The sequence below is a fragment of the Cebus imitator genome, unplaced genomic scaffold (assembly GCF_001604975.1).
Source record: "Cebus imitator isolate Cc_AM_T3 unplaced genomic scaffold, Cebus_imitator-1.0 Scaffold266, whole genome shotgun sequence".
Taxonomy (NCBI): Eukaryota; Metazoa; Chordata; class Mammalia; order Primates; family Cebidae; genus Cebus; species Cebus imitator.
This window is the reverse complement of record NW_016107581.1, coordinates 1,924,305-1,942,043: the sequence shown is the minus strand read 5'-3', so window position 1 is coordinate 1,942,043 and position 17,739 is coordinate 1,924,305. Positions and strand designations below refer to the sequence as shown.

At 58.6% G+C, this 17,739-nt stretch overlaps 1 protein-coding gene across 3 annotated transcripts in view; it reads left to right on the top strand.

Moving 5' to 3' along the window:
• The first annotated feature begins 1,080 nt into the window (after window positions 1–1,080).
• LMTK3 (lemur tyrosine kinase 3) overlaps window positions 1,081–17,739 on the top strand; it is a 27,925-nt gene continuing 11,266 nt past the window's right edge. The window contains exons 1-12 of one of the 3 annotated variants that reach the window (XM_037728467.1): window positions 1,081–1,440; window positions 3,305–3,417; window positions 4,326–4,459; window positions 4,745–4,895; window positions 5,407–5,483; window positions 5,928–6,046; window positions 11,044–11,131; window positions 11,452–11,600; window positions 12,444–12,528; window positions 12,602–12,723; window positions 12,857–13,006; window positions 13,563–16,087. In XM_037728467.1, the coding sequence (XP_037584395.1) occupies window positions 1,433–1,440; window positions 3,305–3,417; window positions 4,326–4,459; window positions 4,745–4,895; window positions 5,407–5,483; window positions 5,928–6,046; window positions 11,044–11,131; window positions 11,452–11,600; window positions 12,444–12,528; window positions 12,602–12,723; window positions 12,857–13,006; window positions 13,563–16,087 (3,721 nt within the window). In that variant the 5' untranslated portion in view covers window positions 1,081–1,432. Of the gene's footprint in view, window positions 1,474–3,304; window positions 3,418–4,325; window positions 4,460–4,744; window positions 4,896–5,406; window positions 5,484–5,669; window positions 5,762–5,927; window positions 6,047–11,043; window positions 11,132–11,451; window positions 11,601–12,443; window positions 12,529–12,601; window positions 12,724–12,856; window positions 13,007–13,562; window positions 16,088–17,739 lie in introns of those variants that run through there. The other 2 variants (XM_017500462.2, XM_017500463.2) reach the window with 2 other exon arrangements.

Here is a 17,739-nt window from a genome sequence, read left to right as displayed (position 1 = left end):
CGACACCCTGTCTCCAAAAAAAAAAAGTTTCATTTCTTTTACACTGAGCATGCACTCTGCTATGGAGTTCTAGTTTATTCGATTCCATTAAAAAAAATGCTGGTTGGCCGGGCGCGGTGGCTCACGCCTATAATCCCAGCACTTTGGGAGGCCGAGGCGGATGGATCACGAGGTCAAGAGATCGAGACCATCCTGGTCAACATGGTGAAACCCCGTCTCTACTAAAACTACAAAAAATTAGCTGGGCATGGTGGCGCGTGCCTGTAATCCCAGCTACTCAGGAGGCTGAGGCAGGAGAATTGCCTGAACCCAGGAGGCGGAGGCTGCGGTGAGCAGAGATCGTGCCATTGCACTCCAGCCTGGGTAACAAGAGCGAAACTCTGTCTCAAAAAAAAAATAAATAAATAAATAAAAATAAAAAAATAAAAATAAAAAAATGCTGGTTGCCACGGAGGATTTTTTTGTTCCTTTCTTTTCAGAGAGTGACTTGGTTTCTGAGACCACCGAGAATCTTGATGTCACCCCTGCTAGTGGCTGGGTGCTCACAGTTTGAAAAGCTCTCGGGAACCCTCTGTTACTCCGTAGACAAGCCCCACCCCATCCCCACCCTGGCTCAGAGGTGCCTGGCAGGGCTAAGTCCTGTTGTGCAATTATTCCACTCCTGGCTGCTTTCCTTGAACCCCCGAGACTCCCAGAGGGGCAGGGAAAGTGTCTCACTTGCTTCCTGCTGCGCCCCCAGCTTCTGGCTCAGGGCCTGCTTAATCACATAGTGGGCGCTTAATAAACGTTTGTTGAGTGAATACATAAACAACAAGCGAGCTGGGGCCAGAGTCAGGACTGCAGCCCCGCCTGTGCCGCTCCCTAGGATAATTCTGCCCACATCACTTCCAAAGTCCCAGGCAGCGGACCCTCCCTCGGCCCCTGCGACCCGCATCCAGCCGCTGCTTAACCTGAGCCTCCTTGCTGGGTCGGCCAGGACTACATTTCCTACAAGTCTCAGGGGCAGGACTACACCTCCCATAAGCCTCTGCTTCCGCCAGGTTCTGTGCCCTTCAGCCACCAGGGCAGCGAATTGCGTCTTTTCTCACTCCCCGCCCCCCGATTCCATCCCCTCCTCCCTGCAGCCCCGGCCGTGCGCCCCCTCCCTCCCGTGATGAACCTGCCTCAGTTTCTCCAACGAGACACCCCGAGGGCAGCCCCTTCCCCCTTCCCCGGAGCCCCGCGATGAGGAGGGCTGCGCTCTGCGGGGAGTGTGCACTGCCCGGCCGGTGTGCGCCACGGCTGCGCGTTTTGGTGGAAAGCCCTGGGCCCCTACTGGGGGTTGGGGTGGGGGGCTGGGTCGCCTGCGCCGAGTGTTGCTGAGGCTGCGTCTTGGGTGCGCAGCTCCGGCCCAGCCTCACCCAGGGGGACGCCTCGCAGGTGCTCACGGACGATGGAGAGGTCCGCGCCCAGGGTGGGAGTCCGCGCTTCCGGGTGTGTCTGCAACTCGGGGCGCTGGAGGGTGGGATGTGACCCCCAGACGGCGGCGGCCTGGCACGTGATGTATGTGTGTCCTTGTCTGATGTGTCGGTGTCCCCGATGGACCGGGTTCCAGTCCCAGCTTTGCCACTCCCGGGCTTGTGTGCCTCGGGGCAGGTGACTGCCCCGCGCTGTGCCTCAGTTGCCTCATCTGTACAATGGGCATGATTTAAAAATACCTATCTCAGAGGGCGGTGGTGAGGATTGAAAGGTAATTCTGTACGTGTAAAACGCTGCGGACGATACCTGGCACAGACTAAATGCTCATAAGAATAAATATATTAAATAAACTATGATCATGTATCTTTTGTATGAGGCAAGTGCTTGTGGTTGTGTAACGTCTGCGTAACCTCACGGGAAACGTGGGTATTTGCGATCCGTGTGTCTGTGCGTGTCTGTGTTGTGGGTGTGTGTCTTTGTATGTTATGCGTGTCCGTGTGTTTATATATGTGATGTGTGACTGTGGTGCGGTTCTGTGTCTTTGTAACCTTGTGTGAAAGGTGTGTGTATTTGTGTTGTGTGTGTCCATGGCTGTTTAGGTGTGTGATAAGTGCATCTCTGTGTGTCTGTGTATTCAATCTGTGTGCCCATGTCTGTGCTTACGTATAATGTGTGACTGTGCATATGTGCATGTTATGTGTATCAGTGTGTGATGTTTATGTGTTATTTTTGCAAGTAAATTATGTAGCCCTGTAAGTATAAGTTGTGTGTGCCCATATACATGTGTATGTAATATGTCTGGTGTATCCATCCGAGTGAAGCATGTGTCCGTGTGAGGCATGTTACATTTCCATGTACATGCATGTGTTATGTGTGTTTCTGTGTACTCATGTATGTTAGTTCATGTGATGTGTGTGTCTGACATGCATGTATGTGATAATTGCGTCTGTGGGTGTTCTTTGTTGCCCACGTATCTAGGGACTGTCTGCGTGGCTGTGACTATGAGTGTCAGCATGTCACGGTGGTGTCCGTGGGGATCTTTGCCTGTGGCGTGTGCGTCTGTGGATGTGGGGCTTTACTTTGTCTGAGGCATGTGTGGGTCTTTGTGATGCTTTGACGTTCCTGCGTGGCCGGGTGCATCTGTGCTGGAAGCGGGCCTGCCTGTGCGTTTCCAGTGCGGCCGTCCCTGCGTCTTTGTGTGTGACGTGTACGTGTCCCCGTCTGCTGATGGCTGTCCACCTTTGTATGTGATGCGCTTGTCTATGAGGGTCCCTGCGACGTGTGTCAGCTGTGTGTGGGCTGCGCGAGCCTGACAGCTGCATCTTAGCGTGTAGCACATGTGTCCATGGTGGTGGCATGTCACAGCGGTGTCCGGGCCAGGCACCCGTGGGCCCTGCCCCCCCGCCCCCCCGCAAGTGTGTGCTGGTCCCTGTCTATCCCTCCCCCTCCCCTTTCCTCCCCTCCCTCCTGGCAGCCAATGCTACGGGGGAGCCAGTTGCCATGACGACGCTCCATCCTCCCTCCTCCCACCCTTCCTGTGACAGGCTCTCTGCTCCCCCAATCCCGGCTGCCCTCGGGGGCGGGGCCCTCTTTCTCGCCCCCCCCATCCTACCCTCTCCCCCCCACCCCAGCAACCCCGGCTCCCCAGCTCCTCTCCTCTGTCCGCCTCTCCATCCCTTCATCCGTCTGTCCCTTCAAAGAGGGGGAGGGGGGTACCTGAGCCAGCAAGCAGCCCCTCCCTCCCCCTGTCCTGCGTCTCCAGCCCCTCTCCTGGGCCGGGAGGAGGCCAGGGTCGCGCGGGTCCCCATGGCTGGGGGCTGAGGGCCCGCCCCCCCCTCCTCCCCAGCCGCCACCACCTCCACCTCCCTGCCATCCTCGACAAGATGCCTGCCCCCGGCGCCCTCATCCTCCTTGCGGCCGTCTCCGCCTCCGGTTGCCTGGCGTCCCCGGCCCACCCCGGTGAGTCTGTCGGGCCATCAGTCTGTCCGGCGGCCCCCACCCCCGCGGCGGCCTCGCTGTCTGCCCAGGGGTCTGTCTGCGGGTCCCGGCCCGTCACCTGGTGCGCGTCTTCCCGCAGCCCAGCTGGGCCCGGAGCGGCGGGGACGGTGCTTCTGTCAGCAGGGCCTGTGGGAGGGAGGCTGGGGGCTGGGTGGGGAGGGGGCTCCGTTTGGGCAACGTGTGTGTATGCGTCCACGCATGTGTTTGTGCAGGTGTGTGCAGGAAGCCGGGGACGGACAGGGCCTCTGGGAGAATTGGGGGCAGAGGACAGGAATACTATTTCTAAGGGGGACACAACACGGGAGGCTGTCTCTGGCTTCTGGAGAGACCCCGGGCTTGCGGAGTTCCCTTCTCGCAGTCTTGTGCTGGGGATAGAGGACATCGGTGTGCGCCAAGCGTCCCTAAAAAAGACAGATCTCAACCCCACAAACTGGGAGGTTCCAGCATGGGGCAAGAATCTTCACCCAGCCTGCAGCTGAGAGCTCGTTCTCCTCCCCAGTGAGGGGTAATGGGGCTGTCCATGGGAGCGTATTTTAAATTCTGCAAGCTCCAAGCTTCACTATTACTCCTCCTTCCCTCAGCCCTCACTGGAATTCATCCAAGTCTGGGGTGAGAGGATGGGGTGGGATGAGGTGGGGGGGGGGTCCCAGTTTGGGACGAGGAGACCCCACCCCCAATCCAACCACTTGGGAAGGCCCCAAACTACAACTCCCACAATGCCTTGGGCCACTCTGCACCTCTGCCAAGGGGCCCCTGGTCGTAGAGCATCATGGGAGTTGTAGTCCAAGACGTGCTGGGACGGAAGGGGGCCATGATTCCAGGATCTAGGGACTTGAAGCTGGGACCCCAGCCCAGCCCTGTGCCCACAGATGGATTCGCCCTGGGTCGGGCTCCTCTGGCTCCTCCCTACGCTGTGGTCCTCATTTCCTGCTCCGGCCTGCTGGCCTTCATCTTCCTCCTCCTCACCTGTCTCTGCTGCAAACGGGGCGATGTCGGCTTCAAGGTGAGGTGCATGAGGGGTTTCAACTTGGAGAGGAAGACTCCAACAAGGCCTTTACCCCCAAGCTAGGTTGTTAGTGGGGAGAGGGGGGCAGTCAACCTAAAAGCACCTTCTAACTTGAAGCTATGGCAAGATCTGGAGCCTTGGGATGGAGAAATGGGGGATGGAAATTGGGCCGGGACTGGGGGACAGTTACGAGAATGAAGGGGAAACAAACTTAAGAGAAAGACGATGGCGCGTCTCTCAGCCCTGCGTTCTCCCACCCCTCCTCGTCCCTCCTCGCCCCAGGAGTTTGAGAACCCTGAAGGGGAGGACTGCTCTGGAGAGTACACTCCCCCGGCGGAGGAGACCTCCTCCTCACAGTCGCTGCCTGATGTCTACATTCTCCCGCTGGCTGAGGTCTCCCTGCCAATGCCTGCCCCGCAGCCTTCACACTCAGGTACTGCCCCACGCCATGACTAGAATTCCATGGTGTCCCAGGAAAGGCCAGAAGATGTTGAGTGTCTTCCTTCAGGGCTGGGGAGGCTGAGACCAGGGAAGGCCAATGGGAAAGGTAGAGGTGGAAGTCCCGGAATCTGGGAAGCAGCCTATGGGGGGAGGCAGACAGAGATCATCTTGGTAGAAGCCCTTGCTTCATCCAAAACCAGATTTGGGGATTCTTGTGGGGCAAGCAGTGGTGAGATTAGCATAGAGCACAGTCTCAGAGGCAGCCAATGGGAGGCTGAAATCACGTCGTAGGAGCTTGGGATGCCAAAGAGAAGGACTGATTGGATGCTGGAGTCTTGTGAGCAGCCAATGAGGAATCTGATATTCTGACATGGAATGTGGGTGGCAGCCAATGAAAAGAGAGTGATGTCTGCTCTGACCCCAGTCCCTACTGACTTGGGATGTGTTGGTGGCACTCAGGAAGGGGGAGAGGCTCAGGGACTTTCCACTCTTGCCCTCCCCAGACATGACCACCCCACTGGGCCTTAGCCGCCAGCATCTCAGCTACCTGCAGGAGATTGGGAGTGGCTGGTTTGGGAAGGTGAGTGGGCTGGGGAGGGGAGGCAGGGCTCCATGGATCCCGGGTTGTCCTGTTCTGTGTCCACACCCCTGCTCTCACCACTTCTCATCTGTCCCTCGCCTGCTCCCCGTGCCCCCTCAGCCTGCCATCCCCGCTCCCACCCGCCCCATCCCGACATCTGTCAGTCAGCGCCTCCCTCCTCACTCCATTGACCACTCCGCCGCGCCACCTGGCTCTCCACGCGTCCGTCCGTCTGTCCATCCTTCCATCCGTCCCTGCGTCCATCGGACTCTGGGCCCGTGAGTGTCTCACCCCATGTCTGGTGGGGGTCGAGGGTGGTGGGATGTGAAGGAACAATCTAGAAAGGAGCCGGGGGTGGGGAGCTGTGTGGTGGAGTGGAGCTAGTCCCAAGGGGAAGGGGCTGGAGAAACGGCACTCACTGACTCCTGGGCACTCCTTGACCAGGTGATCCTGGGAGAGATTTTCTCCGACTACACCCCCGCCCAAGTGGTGGTGAAGGAGCTCCGAGCCAGCGCCGGGCCCCTGGAGCAACGCAAGTTCATCTCAGAGGCACAGCCGTACAGGTACTGGGGGCTTCTCAGGGGGTGTGCGCCTTGTCCAGGTGACATTCAGGACTGGAAGGAGCGCTGTATGGGGTCAAACCTGGAATCTACCTCTTCCTGGCTGTGCAGCTCTGGCAGGAGAACTTCCCTCCCTGAACCTCAGGTTCTTCCTCTGGACCGAGCAAGGGGTGGGAAGTGAGAGGCAGGATGGTGGAGAAGGGGGCACAGAAGCTGAGCTAGAGGCCTGCTCCTCTCCACTTTGAACCTCCGGATCTTCATCTGTAAAGTCAGTTCAGGAAGCCCTAGTGTCCTCCTGAAGGGGGCAGCTGAGAGGATGTGAGATCCCCATGTTCAGTGCTGGGTACCGGCTGGTTCTTCCCTTCCCCAGGACACAGACCAGGTCCCCGAGCAGGTGTGCATGCAGGCCACTGAGGAGCTCCGTCCCTGCTCTGCTTGGTCTGTTCTCCACTCTAATTGCTTCTAGGATGGGGTCTAGGTAAACATTTGCCAGATAAATTCCTTGTGAAGTAGTGAGTTCCCTGTTTTGGAAAGGGGGTGTTCGCAGAGACCCCTCATCAGAACAGTTGTAAAGGTGGACTTTACCTTGAGAGACACATTGGATGTTGGCACTCCTTGCTCCAAACCCTCCCATGGCTCCCCACTGCCTACAGGACACATCTGCTCTCCCTGACAGCCCACAGGCCCTGCACAGTCTGACGCTGTCCCCTTCCTGCCACTGTCCCCCTCATCCCAGCCACCCTGGCCTCCTCACTGACCCTCACCACGGAAGCCTCTTCCCTGCCTAGTGCCTTGGTCCTTGCTATATCCTCTCTCTAGAATATCACTCCTTGCTCACCCCCAGCTGTGAATGGGGCCCCTTTCCTTCCTCAGGTCTCAGCTCACAGAGACCTCCCCTAAATCCTCCCCTCCTTCCAAAGAGGGTCCTGGGATGCTCCGCCACATCACGGCGTGTGTTTTCTCCATAGCCCGTATCCCAGCTTGTCACTATATTATCTCCTTATTTGCTTATTGCCTATCTCTCCCTAGACCTGTGCTGGCAACCACTGGCCGCCTATGTCGATCAGATTTAAGCTAAGATGGGCACCGTGGTGTGTGCCTGTAGTCCCACCACTTCAGGAGGCCAAAGTGGGAGGACTGCTTGAGGCCAGAAACTGGAGGCTGCAGTGAGCTATGATTGCACCACTGCACTCCCCCTGGGCGACAGAGCGAGACCCTGTCTCTATATAAATAAAAAAATAAAATTTAAGCTAATTAAAATGCAATTACATTTAAAATCCTCATCATATCTCAAGTGCTCGATAGCCACCTGTAGCCAGTGGCTCCCTGAGAGGCAGGCCTGGTCTAGAACATTTCCACCTTTGCAAAGTTATGTTGGACAGTGCTGGTCTATACTAGCGGCAGCTCAGGGTCCGTCTCGTTTCCCGAGCACAACTTTTGTTGGCTCTCAGCAGACGTGTGCTGATCGAGCCACAGACATGAGATCAAATTCCAACGTCGCCATCGTTACCAGCTGTGTGACCCTAGGCAAGTCACTTCGCCTCTCTGAGCCTGTTTCCGTCTGGATCAAATAGTGATCATCATCCTACCTAGCAGGTTGCTGGGAGGATTTGACAGCAGAGCGGCCGGCCTTGGCCAGATTCGTGGGTGATGTGCAGTGAATCCTGGCTTCTTTCTGCACCAGCCATCCCGAGTCTCCCATGCTAGGAGCTCCAGCCAACGTTCAAGCGCCACACATGGCAGAAGCTTTATGAACACTTTTGTCAGGCCGGGTGTGGTGGCTCACGCCTGTAATCCTAGCACTTTGGGAGGCCGAGGCAGGCAGACCATGAGGTCAGGAGTTCAAGACCAGCCTGGCCAACATGGTGAAACCCCGTCTCTACTAAAAATACAAACATTAGCCAGGTGTGATGGCGGGCACTTGTAATCCCGTCTACTCACGAGGCTGAGGCAGGAGAATCATTTGACTCCCGGAGGCAGAGGTTGCAGTGAGCCAAGATTGTGCCACTGCTCTCTGGCCTGGGAGACAGAGCAAGAAAACAACAACACTTTGTGGCATGATTCTTCTGCCAAGCAGGAGCAAGAGACCCTGTTCTCCCGAGAAGGACACACAGCATTAACAGCAGAGCCTGGTTACACACAGGCAGTAGACGGCTGAGTACTGGGCAGTGACCTCACACCACACACGTGACTCTGCCTCACCCCAGGCCCCCAGTTGGAAAGTAACTAGTAAGTTCCTGTGCACCCGCTCCTGGCCAGACTCTGGACTGCAAGCCTGAAACGTTCTCACCCTCCTGCAGACCTCCAAATATTCTCACCCTCCTGAAGACCTCCAGTCCTTCTCTTTGCATGTGTTAATTATTGAGCATTTATTAGTCTAGGCACCCGGGACATCAGGCAGGAAGAAGACACATCAAATTCTCATCCTAGGAGAGCTCACCCCCTAGTGGAGAAGACACAAAATAGATAAATGAAGAAAAAAAATTTTTTTTTCCAAGGCTCACTGCAGCCTTGACCTCCTGGGCTCATGATCTTCCTGCCTCAGCTGCCTACATAGCCACTCTGCCTGGCTAATTTTTCTTTTCATTTATTTATCTATTTTTTTTTTAGATGAAGTCTTGCGCTGTCACCCAGGCTGGAGTGAACTGGCACAATCTTGGCTCACTGCAACTTCCGCCTCCCAGGTTCAATGGATTCTCCTACCTCAGCCTCCCAAGTAGCTGGGATTACAGGCGCACACTACTATGCCCCGCTAATTTTTTGTATTTTTAGTAGAGATGGGGGTTTCACCATGGTGGCCAGGCTGGTCTTGAACTCCTTACCTCGTGATCCATCCATCTTAGCTTCCCAGTGTTGGGATTACAAGTGTGAGCCACTGCGCCCAGCCTGGCTATTTTTTTTTTTTTTCTAAATTGTAGAGATGGAGTCTCACTGTGTTGCCCTGGCTGGTCTCAAACTTCTAGGCTCCAGCGATCCTCCCGCCTCAGCCTCCTAGAGTGCTGGCATTTCAGGCGAGAGCCACTATGCCAAAGCCAGAAATGCATCTTAAAAAGAGACACTGTCGGAGAATAAGTACCATGAGGAAATGAGGCAGTATGTGACAAAGCCCTGCCTTGGACAGGACCATCAGGGAGGCCGGGTTGACTTGGAGGAGTCAGCCATGCAAAGCACTGTGGGAAGTGCGTCCCAGGCAGCAGGAACAGCAGGTGCAAAGGCTGTGAGACAAGAAGAAGCTCATGGAGAGTGAGCAGCCCTGGAAATGCAGTTTGCATGCAAGGTGAAGGCCAGACTCAGTGGCTCATGCCTGTAATCCCAGCACTTTGGGAGGCTGAGGCCCAGGAATCACTTGAGGTCAGGAGCTTGAGACCACCATGGCCAACATGGCAAAACCCCAGTCTTTACTAAAAAATACAAAAATTAGCCAGGTGGCAGGGTGTGGTGGCTCAAGCCTGTAATACCAGCACTTTGGGAGGCCAAGGCAGGCAGATCGCCTGAGGTCAGGAGTTCGAGACCAGCCTGATCAATATAGTGAAACCCTGTCTCGACTAAAAATACAAAAATTAAGCCAAGTGTGGTGGCGGGTGCCTGTAGTCCCAGCTACTCGGTTTCCCTTTTACAGATGAGGGAAACTGAGGCCGGGAGTATAGAAGTGATTTGTCTGAGATGACACACCTAGTAAAGTGGGAGTCAGGGTTCAAACCCCTGAGCCTGACTCTTTCCCACAGCATGAGGGTAAAGCAGGGGCATCCAGCCCAGCACTGGGGGGCAGCGAAGCTTCCTGGGGAGATGTTGATGCAGAGGCCCGGGGTGCCAAGAGAACTTGATGAGAGGTGGGCGTTCTGCAGGCCGGGCACAGTGGCTCATGCTTGTAATCCCAGCACTTTAGGAGGCCAAGGTGGGCGAATCGCCAGAGGTCGGGAGTTCAAGACCAGCCTGGTAACATGGAGAAACCCCATCTCTACTAAAAATACAAAAATTAGTTGGGTGTGGTGGTGGGCACCTGTAATTCCAGCTGCTTGGGAGGCTGAGGCAGGAGAATTGCTTGAACCTGGGAGGCGGAGGTTGCAGTGAGCCGAGATTGCACCATTGCACTCCAGCCTGAGTGACAAGAGCGAAACTCCGTCTCAAAAAAAAAAAATTTTTTTTTAAAAAGGAAAGAAAAGAAAAGAGAGAGGGAACTGTAGGTGCAAAGGCCTGGGCCTAAGCAAGGGCCTGCAAGTTGGGAAAACCCACAAGGGCTGAAGCTGACCCCCAGCCCAGCCCGAGGGGCAGGAGGGATCAAAGTGCCGGTGCTCTGTCCTGGGGTGCTGGGGAGCCGCGGAGGGTAGTGTGCAGTGAAAAGCAGGTCAGGGGCAAAGGGAAGGAGGGAGACTGGAGCCAAGGAGGCCAGGAGGAGGCTGGGGGGAGGAAGAGGAGGAGACCGAGAAGAGTCCGGGGCAGGAATGAAGATGGAGGTGAGGCATAAGGAGAAAGGAGAGGTACAGGGGTGCCTGTGTATCTGGCCCCAGGAGCAGGCCAGTGAGGGCCATCCAGACAGAGACGAGGGCGAAAGAGCAAGACTCCATCTCAAAAAAATAAATAAGTAAATAAAAAATAAAAGGAGAAGGAGTGGGGTGTAGTCAAGGAGACAGACTCTGAGGTGAGGAGACCGAGATCCAAAAGGTAAAGTGGTGCGGGGGCTCACACCTGTAATCCCCACACTTTGGGGGGCCGAGGAGGGTGCATTGCTTCAGAAATTCGAGACCAGCCTGGCCAATATGGAGAAACCCCGTCTCTACTAAAAATACAAAAATTAGCCGGGTGTAGTAGCACATGCCCGTAATCCTGGCTACTTGGGAGGCTGGGGCAGGGCTCCCGCCTGGGTGACAGAGTGAGACTCCATCTCAAAAAACCAAAACAATAAAAAAGGGTGGAGGCAGCAGTTTGGTTCAGCTGGGAGACTGGGTGGGCATGAGGAGGAAGGGGCTGCCTCCCCGACCCATCACATCCTCACTCCGCAGGAGCTTGCAGCATCCCAACGTACTTCAGTGCCTGGGTCTGTGCGTGGAGACGCTGCCGTTTCTGCTGATTATGGAGTTCTGTCAACTGGTGAGGGTCTTGGGTGGTTGGGGAAGAGCAGAGGGAGGAGCTGGACGGGGCAGGGCCAAGCCTGGTGCCCTTGGACTTTTTCGTCAGCATCATCATCATCGTAGATGATGTGTGGCATGTGCATTTCTCAAGTGCTGACTGTCCTGGGGGCTGCGCTGAACAAGCAGGCGAGATGGACTCTTATTACCTGCTTCAAGCAGCAGGGGAATCTGAGGCTCAGAGGGGCTACCTAGTGACAGCAGAGGCCACCCCAACCTCGGGGCAGATTCAGTGGAGGTGTGAGGGGCTAGTGGTGCTGACCTTCCTTGCCTCCCTCCCAGGGGGACCTGAAGCGTTACCTCCGAGCCCAGCGGCCCCCTGAGGGCCTGTCCCCCGAGCTACCCCCTCGAGACTTGCGAACGCTGCAGAGGATGGGCTTGGAGATCGCCCGCGGGCTAGCGCACCTGCACTCCCACAACTACGTGCACAGGTGGGAGAGCCGGGGAGCCGCGGGAGGAGCTACTAATGGGAAGGAGTGGAGGCTGCAGAGCAGGGGTTAAAGTGGGGGCGGACCCATGACTGGCTGACACAAAATAGGAATGAACCAAGGGGGGTCTGGAGGAGGAGGGGCCAGGAGAGAAGGGGCCAGGAGGGGAATGGGAGGAGCCAAGTGAGAGGGAGGCAGGGTCCGGTGATGAGGGGAGAGGCCAGGAGAGGAGGAGGAGGAGGAACCACGGGAGGGGAAAGGGTCAGGAGAGAAAGAAGAGGAGCCAGGAGAGGAAGAGGGACCAGGAGATGAGGAGGAGCCAGAGGAGGGAGAGGAGGAGCCAGGGGAGGGCGAGTGGTCAGAAGAAGAGGAGAAACCAGGGGAGGGGGAAGGTTCAGGAGAGGAGGAGCCAGGAGAGAAGGAGGGGCAGGAGAGGAGGAGGAGCCAGAGGAGGAGTCGGAGTCGGGGAGGGGGAGGGGTCAGAAGAGGAGGAGGGGCCAGGAAAGGAATGGAAAGAGCTAGATGAGGGGGATGCAGGGTCAGGTGGTGAGGAGAGGGGCCGGGAAGGGGAGGGGGAGGAGTCAACAGAGAAGGGTCAGATGAAGAAAATGAGGAACCAGGACAGAGGAAAAGGAGAGGAGGCTTGGAGAAAGCAGGGGAGGGGAGAAGACAAGACAGCAGGGTAGAATGAAAGCAGTCAGAGTGAAGGGGCGGAGTAAGAGGCAAGGGCATAGTGAGTGTCGTGGGGCGGGGTCATGTGAGGGGCGGAGTCAGATGGAAGGGGCATGATCAGGGGTGGCGTAGGAGGGCTGTCCCTGCGCCCACCTCCTCGCGTTCTTCCCGCAGCGACCTAGCCCTGCGCAACTGCCTGCTGACCTCGGACCTGACCGTGCGCATTGGAGACTACGGGCTCGCCCACAGCAACTACAAAGTACGGCTGCCCCCCGTCGGGATGGGGGCTATGGGGTGCCCTGACCTGTCTGACCCGGCCCTGGCTTCCCCAGGAGGACTACTACCTGACCCCAGAGCGCCTGTGGATCCCGCTGCGCTGGGCAGCGCCCGAGCTCCTCGGGGAGCTGCACGGGACCTTCATGGTGGTGGACCAGAGCCGTGAGAGCAACATCTGGTGAGGACCCTGGGCCACGGGGTCGAGGCAGGCAAGGAAGATGGAAGGGTTAATAGATGCCACCGGTTCTACAGATGGGAAAACTGAGGCCCAGGCGGGTCAGGGCTGGGCAATATCTCTCTGCTCTCCACAGGTCCCTGGGGGTGACCCTGTGGGAGCTGTTTGAGTTTGGGGCCCAGCCTTACCGCCACCTGTCAGACGAGGAGGTCCTCGCCTTCGTGGTCCGCCAGCAGCATGTGAAGCTGGCCCGGCCGAGGCTCAAGCTGCCCTACGCAGACTACTGGTGAGGGCTGGCCCATCCGGGGCTCTGGGCCTGCCGCACCCCACCCAAGATGGTCCCACAGCCCCACCTAATTTCTCACAACACCCACATCCTGTTTGCCCTCCAGAGTGAAGTGGGGATGTCCCCATCCTCTCTGACAGCATCTGCTACTTGGAGGGGGACACAGGCAGGGGGTGGCGGAGCTGTGATCTGAACCTGCTTCACCTTAGATCCCTGCTTCTTACCTGATTCCAGAACTCATAGCCCAAACGAGGGCACCACATGCACCAGCTGTTCCCCACATCTGCTGCTGTGTCCCCTCTCCCTCCAAGTCCCTGTCACCCACTCTCTATGGGCATCTTCCCCCCACTCCTGCTTCTCTGGGTCTTAATACCCAACCCCCCAGCCCAGTTACCTCCTCTGAATCTGCCCTCTTCTGTCCCCCCTTCTTCCTGGATCTCTGCCCCACTTCTTGGGTCTCTGTCTTCCTCTCTCTGGGTCTCTGTCCCCCCTCTTTCTGGTTGTCTGTCCCCTCCCTGGGTCTCTATCCTGTTCACTCTGCCCCACCTCTTCCCAGGTATGATATACTTCAGTCCTGCTGGCGGCCACCTGCCCAGCGCCCTTCTGCCTCTGATCTCCAACTGCAGCTCACCTACTTGCTCTCTGAGCGGCCCCCTCGGCCCCCACCTCCGCCACCACCACCCCGAGACGGCCCCTTCCCCTGGCCCTGGCCACCTGCACACAGTGCACCCCGCCCGGGGACCCTGTCCTCCCCATTCCCCCTGCTGGATGGCTTCCCTGGGGCCGACCCTGATGATGTGCTCACGGTCACCGAGAGCAGCCGTGGCCTCAACCTTGAGTGCCTGTGGGAGAAGGCCCGGCGTGGGGCCGGCCGGGGTGGGGGGGCGCCCACCTGGCAGCCAGCGTCGGCACCGCCAGCCCCCCACGCCAACCCCTCCAACCCTTTCTACGAGGCGCTGTCCACGCCCAGCGTGCTGCCTGTTATCAGTGCCCGCAGCCCCTCCGTGAGCAGCGAGTACTACATCCGCCTGGAGGAGCACGGCTCCCCTCCTGAGCCTCTCTTCCCTAACGACTGGGACCCCCTGGACCCAGGAGTGCCTGCCCCTCAGGCCCCCCAGGCCCCGTCCGAGGTGCCCCAGCTGGTGTCCGAGACCTGGGCCTCCCCCCTCTTTCCGGCCCAGTCCTCAGCGTCAGGCAGCTTCCTGCTGAGCGGCTGGGACCCCGAGGGCCGGGGCGCCGGGGAGACCCTGGCAGGAGACCCTGCCGAGGTCCTGGGGGAGCGGGGGACCGCCCCGTGGGTGGAAGAAGAAGAAGAGGAGGAGGAGGAAGGCAGCTCCCCAGGGGAAGACAGCAGCAGCCTTGGAGGTGGCCCGAGCCGCCGGGGCCCCCTACCCTGTCCCCTGTGCAGCCGAGAGGGGGCCTGCTCCTGCCTGCCACTGGAGCGGGGGGACGCTGTGGCAGGCTGGGGGGGCCACCCTGCTCTTGGCTGTCCCCACCCCCCCGAGGACGACTCCTCGCTGCGGGCAGAGCGGGGTTCCCTGGCCGACTTGCCTATGGCCCCCCCCGCCTCGGCCCCCCCCGAGTTTCTGGACCCCCTTATGGGGGCGGCGGCGCCCCAGTACCCCGGGCGGGGGCCACCTCCCGCTCCCCCCCCCCCGCCGCCACCTCCTCGGGTCCTCGCGGACCCGGCCGCGTCCCCCGACCCCCCTTCGGCCGTGGCCAGTCCCGGTTCAGGCCTCTCGTCGCCGGGCCCCAAGCCGGGGGACAGCGGCTACGAGACCGAGACCCCTTTTTCCCCCGAGGGAGCCTTCCCAGGTGGGGGGGCGGCCGAGGAGGAAGGGGTCCCTCGGCCGCGGGCTCCCCCCGAGCCACCCGACCCAGGAGCGCCCCGGCCACCTCCAGACCCGGGTCCGCTCCTGCTCCCGGGGCCCCGGGAGAAGCCGACCTTCGTGGTTCAAGTGAGCACGGAGCAGCTGCTGATGTCCCTGCGGGAGGATGTGACAAGGAACCTCCTGGGGGAGAAGGGGGCGACAGCCCGGGAGACCGGACCCAGGAAGGCGGGGAGAGGCCCCGGGAACAGAGAGAAAGCCCCGGGCCTGAGCAGGGACCCAACAGCCCTCGGCAACGGGAAACAAGCCCCAAGCCCGAGCCTCCCAGTGAACGGGGTGACAGTGCTGGAGAACGGGGACCAGAGAGCCCCGGACATCGAGAAGGCGGGCACCGAGGAGAAGGCGGCGGAGAATGGGGCCCTGGCGTCCCCCGAGAGAGAAGAGAAAGTGCTGGAGAATGGGGAGCTGACACCCCCAAGGAGGGAGGAGAAGGCGCTGCAGAATGGGGAGCTGAGGTCCCCAGAGGCCGGGGAGAAGGTGCTGGTGAATGGGGGCCTGACACCCCCAAAGAGCGAGGACAAGGTGTCAGAGAATGGGGGCCTGAGATTCCCCAGGAACACAGAGAGGCCCCCAGAGACTGGGCCTTGGAGAGCTGCAGGGCCATGGGAGAAGAAGCCCGAGAGTTGGGGTCCAGCCCCCACGATCGGGGAGCCAGCCCCAGAGACCTCTCTGGAGAGAGCCCCTGCACTCAGCGCAGTGGGCTCCTCCCCGAACGGCGGGGAGACAGCCCCTGGCCCCCTTGGCCCAGCCCCCAAGAACGGGACGCTGGAACCCGGGACCGAGAGGAGAGCCCCCGAGACTGGGGGGGCGCCGAGAGTCCCAGGGGCTGGGAGGCTGGACCTCGGGAGTGGGGGCCGAGCCCCAGTGGGCACGGGGACGGCTCCCGGCGGCGGCCCCGGAAGCGGCGTGGACGCAAAGGTCGGATGGGTAGACAACATGAGGCCACAGCCACCGCCGCCACCACTGCCACCGCCACCGGAGGCGCACCCGAGGAGGCCGGAGCCAGCGCCCCCGAGAACCAGGCCGGAGGTGGCCTCCGAGGGAGAGCCCGGGGCCCCAGACAGCAGGGCCGGCGGAGACACGGCACCCAGCGGAGACGGGGACCCCCCCAAGCCCGAGAGGAAGGGCCCCGAGATGCCACGACTGTTCTTGGACTTGGGACCCCCTCAGGGGAACAGCGAGCAGATCAAAGGTGAGGAGGCTGCGGGGCACAGCCAGGGCTGAGGTCCGGCTGTTTCTGAGGCGTGCGGTGGGTGAGCGTGGGTAAAGATGTCAGGTCAGGCTGGCAGTGATGAATGCAGGCCCTGGAACCCGCACTGCCTGGGCTCACATCCTGGCTCGGTCCCCTCCCTTGCTCTTTGGCCTTGGGCAAATGTCCTTGCTGCACAGTGCCTCAGTTTACCTATCTGCCCCAAACGGATGGCAGGGATAGAACCTACCTCATAGGATTGCTGTGAAGGTTAAATGAATTTGGAAGCCCAAAGCACTAAACCAGGGCAGGGATTTGGTAAGCACCTGCTCTTACTAGTGAAATTCATTTAGACAGGGGTCTCATGCCCACAGGGGCCAGACGATATAGGGAAATGGAGGAAGCATGCTGGGGAGGCAGAGTGGGGCTTCAGAAGAAAATGCCGTGTAGACGCAGCAGCCACTTCTCAGGAATGTGCATCTGGTGCTGGCGAATCTACCACTTCCCACCCCCCCCTTTTTTTTTAAGACGGGGTTTCACCATGTTGGCCAGGGTGGTCTCGAACTCCTGACCTCAGGTGATCTGCCCGCCTTAGCCTCCCAAAGTGCTGGGATTATAGGCCTGACCCATGGCGCCCGGCCGCCACTTTTCCCTTTTAAACTAGACCTCTAGTTTTTGTTTTGATGGTTGCAGCCAATTCAAAGGAAGCCTGTCTGGGTGGCTCAAAGGCCCCAGGCGGCCAGCATGTGCTGTGTCGTTTAAACTTTCCAATAAGCTGGTCAGGCACAGTGGCTCATGCCTGTAATCACAGCACTTTGGAAGGCTGAGGCAGGAGGATCACTTGAGGTCAGGAGTTTGAGAACAGACTGACCAACATGACGAAACCCCATCTCTACTAAAAATACAAAAATTAGCCAGGCATGGTGGTGTGCACCTGTGGTTCCAGCTACTCGGAAGGCTGAGGCTCGAGAATCGCTTCAACCTGGGAGGTGGAGGTTGCAGTGAGCCGAGGTCTTGGCACTGCACTCCATCCTGGGTGACAGAGCAAGACTCTGTCTCCAAAAACTTTCCAATAAGCTAAGGCATCTGTCCAGTGTGCCAGGCCTCCTGTGTGCCAGGCCCTGAGCTGCCCAAGGCTGGGACTCAGGGAGCTTCAGACCCAACTCCACCACCATGGAACTAGTGAGCTACAAGGCCAAGAAATCCCTTTTCTGAACATTGAGTTTTGATAGGAACACAAAGAGTGTTTTGCCACAGAGGAAACTATTTAAGTTAAATGAAGGGTAAAAGTAAACAGCCCTTGTTGAGATGTGGACATAGGAAATACAGTTCCAGCAGATCTCTAGGAGGTGAAATTTCCTTAAATACTGGTATGAAAAAGCCGGACATGGTGGCTCACGCCTGTAATCCCAGCATTTTGGGAGGCTAAGGTGGGCGGATCACGAGGTCAGGAGTTCAAGACCAGCCTGACCAACATGGTGAAACTAAAAATACAAAAATTAGGCCGGGCGCGGTGGCTCAAGCCTGTAATCCCAGCACTTTGGGAGGCCGAGGCGAGTGGATCACGAGGTCAGGAGATTGAGACCATCCTGGTCAACATGGTGAAACCCCGTCTCTACTAAAAATACAAAAAATTAGCTGGGCATGGTGGCACA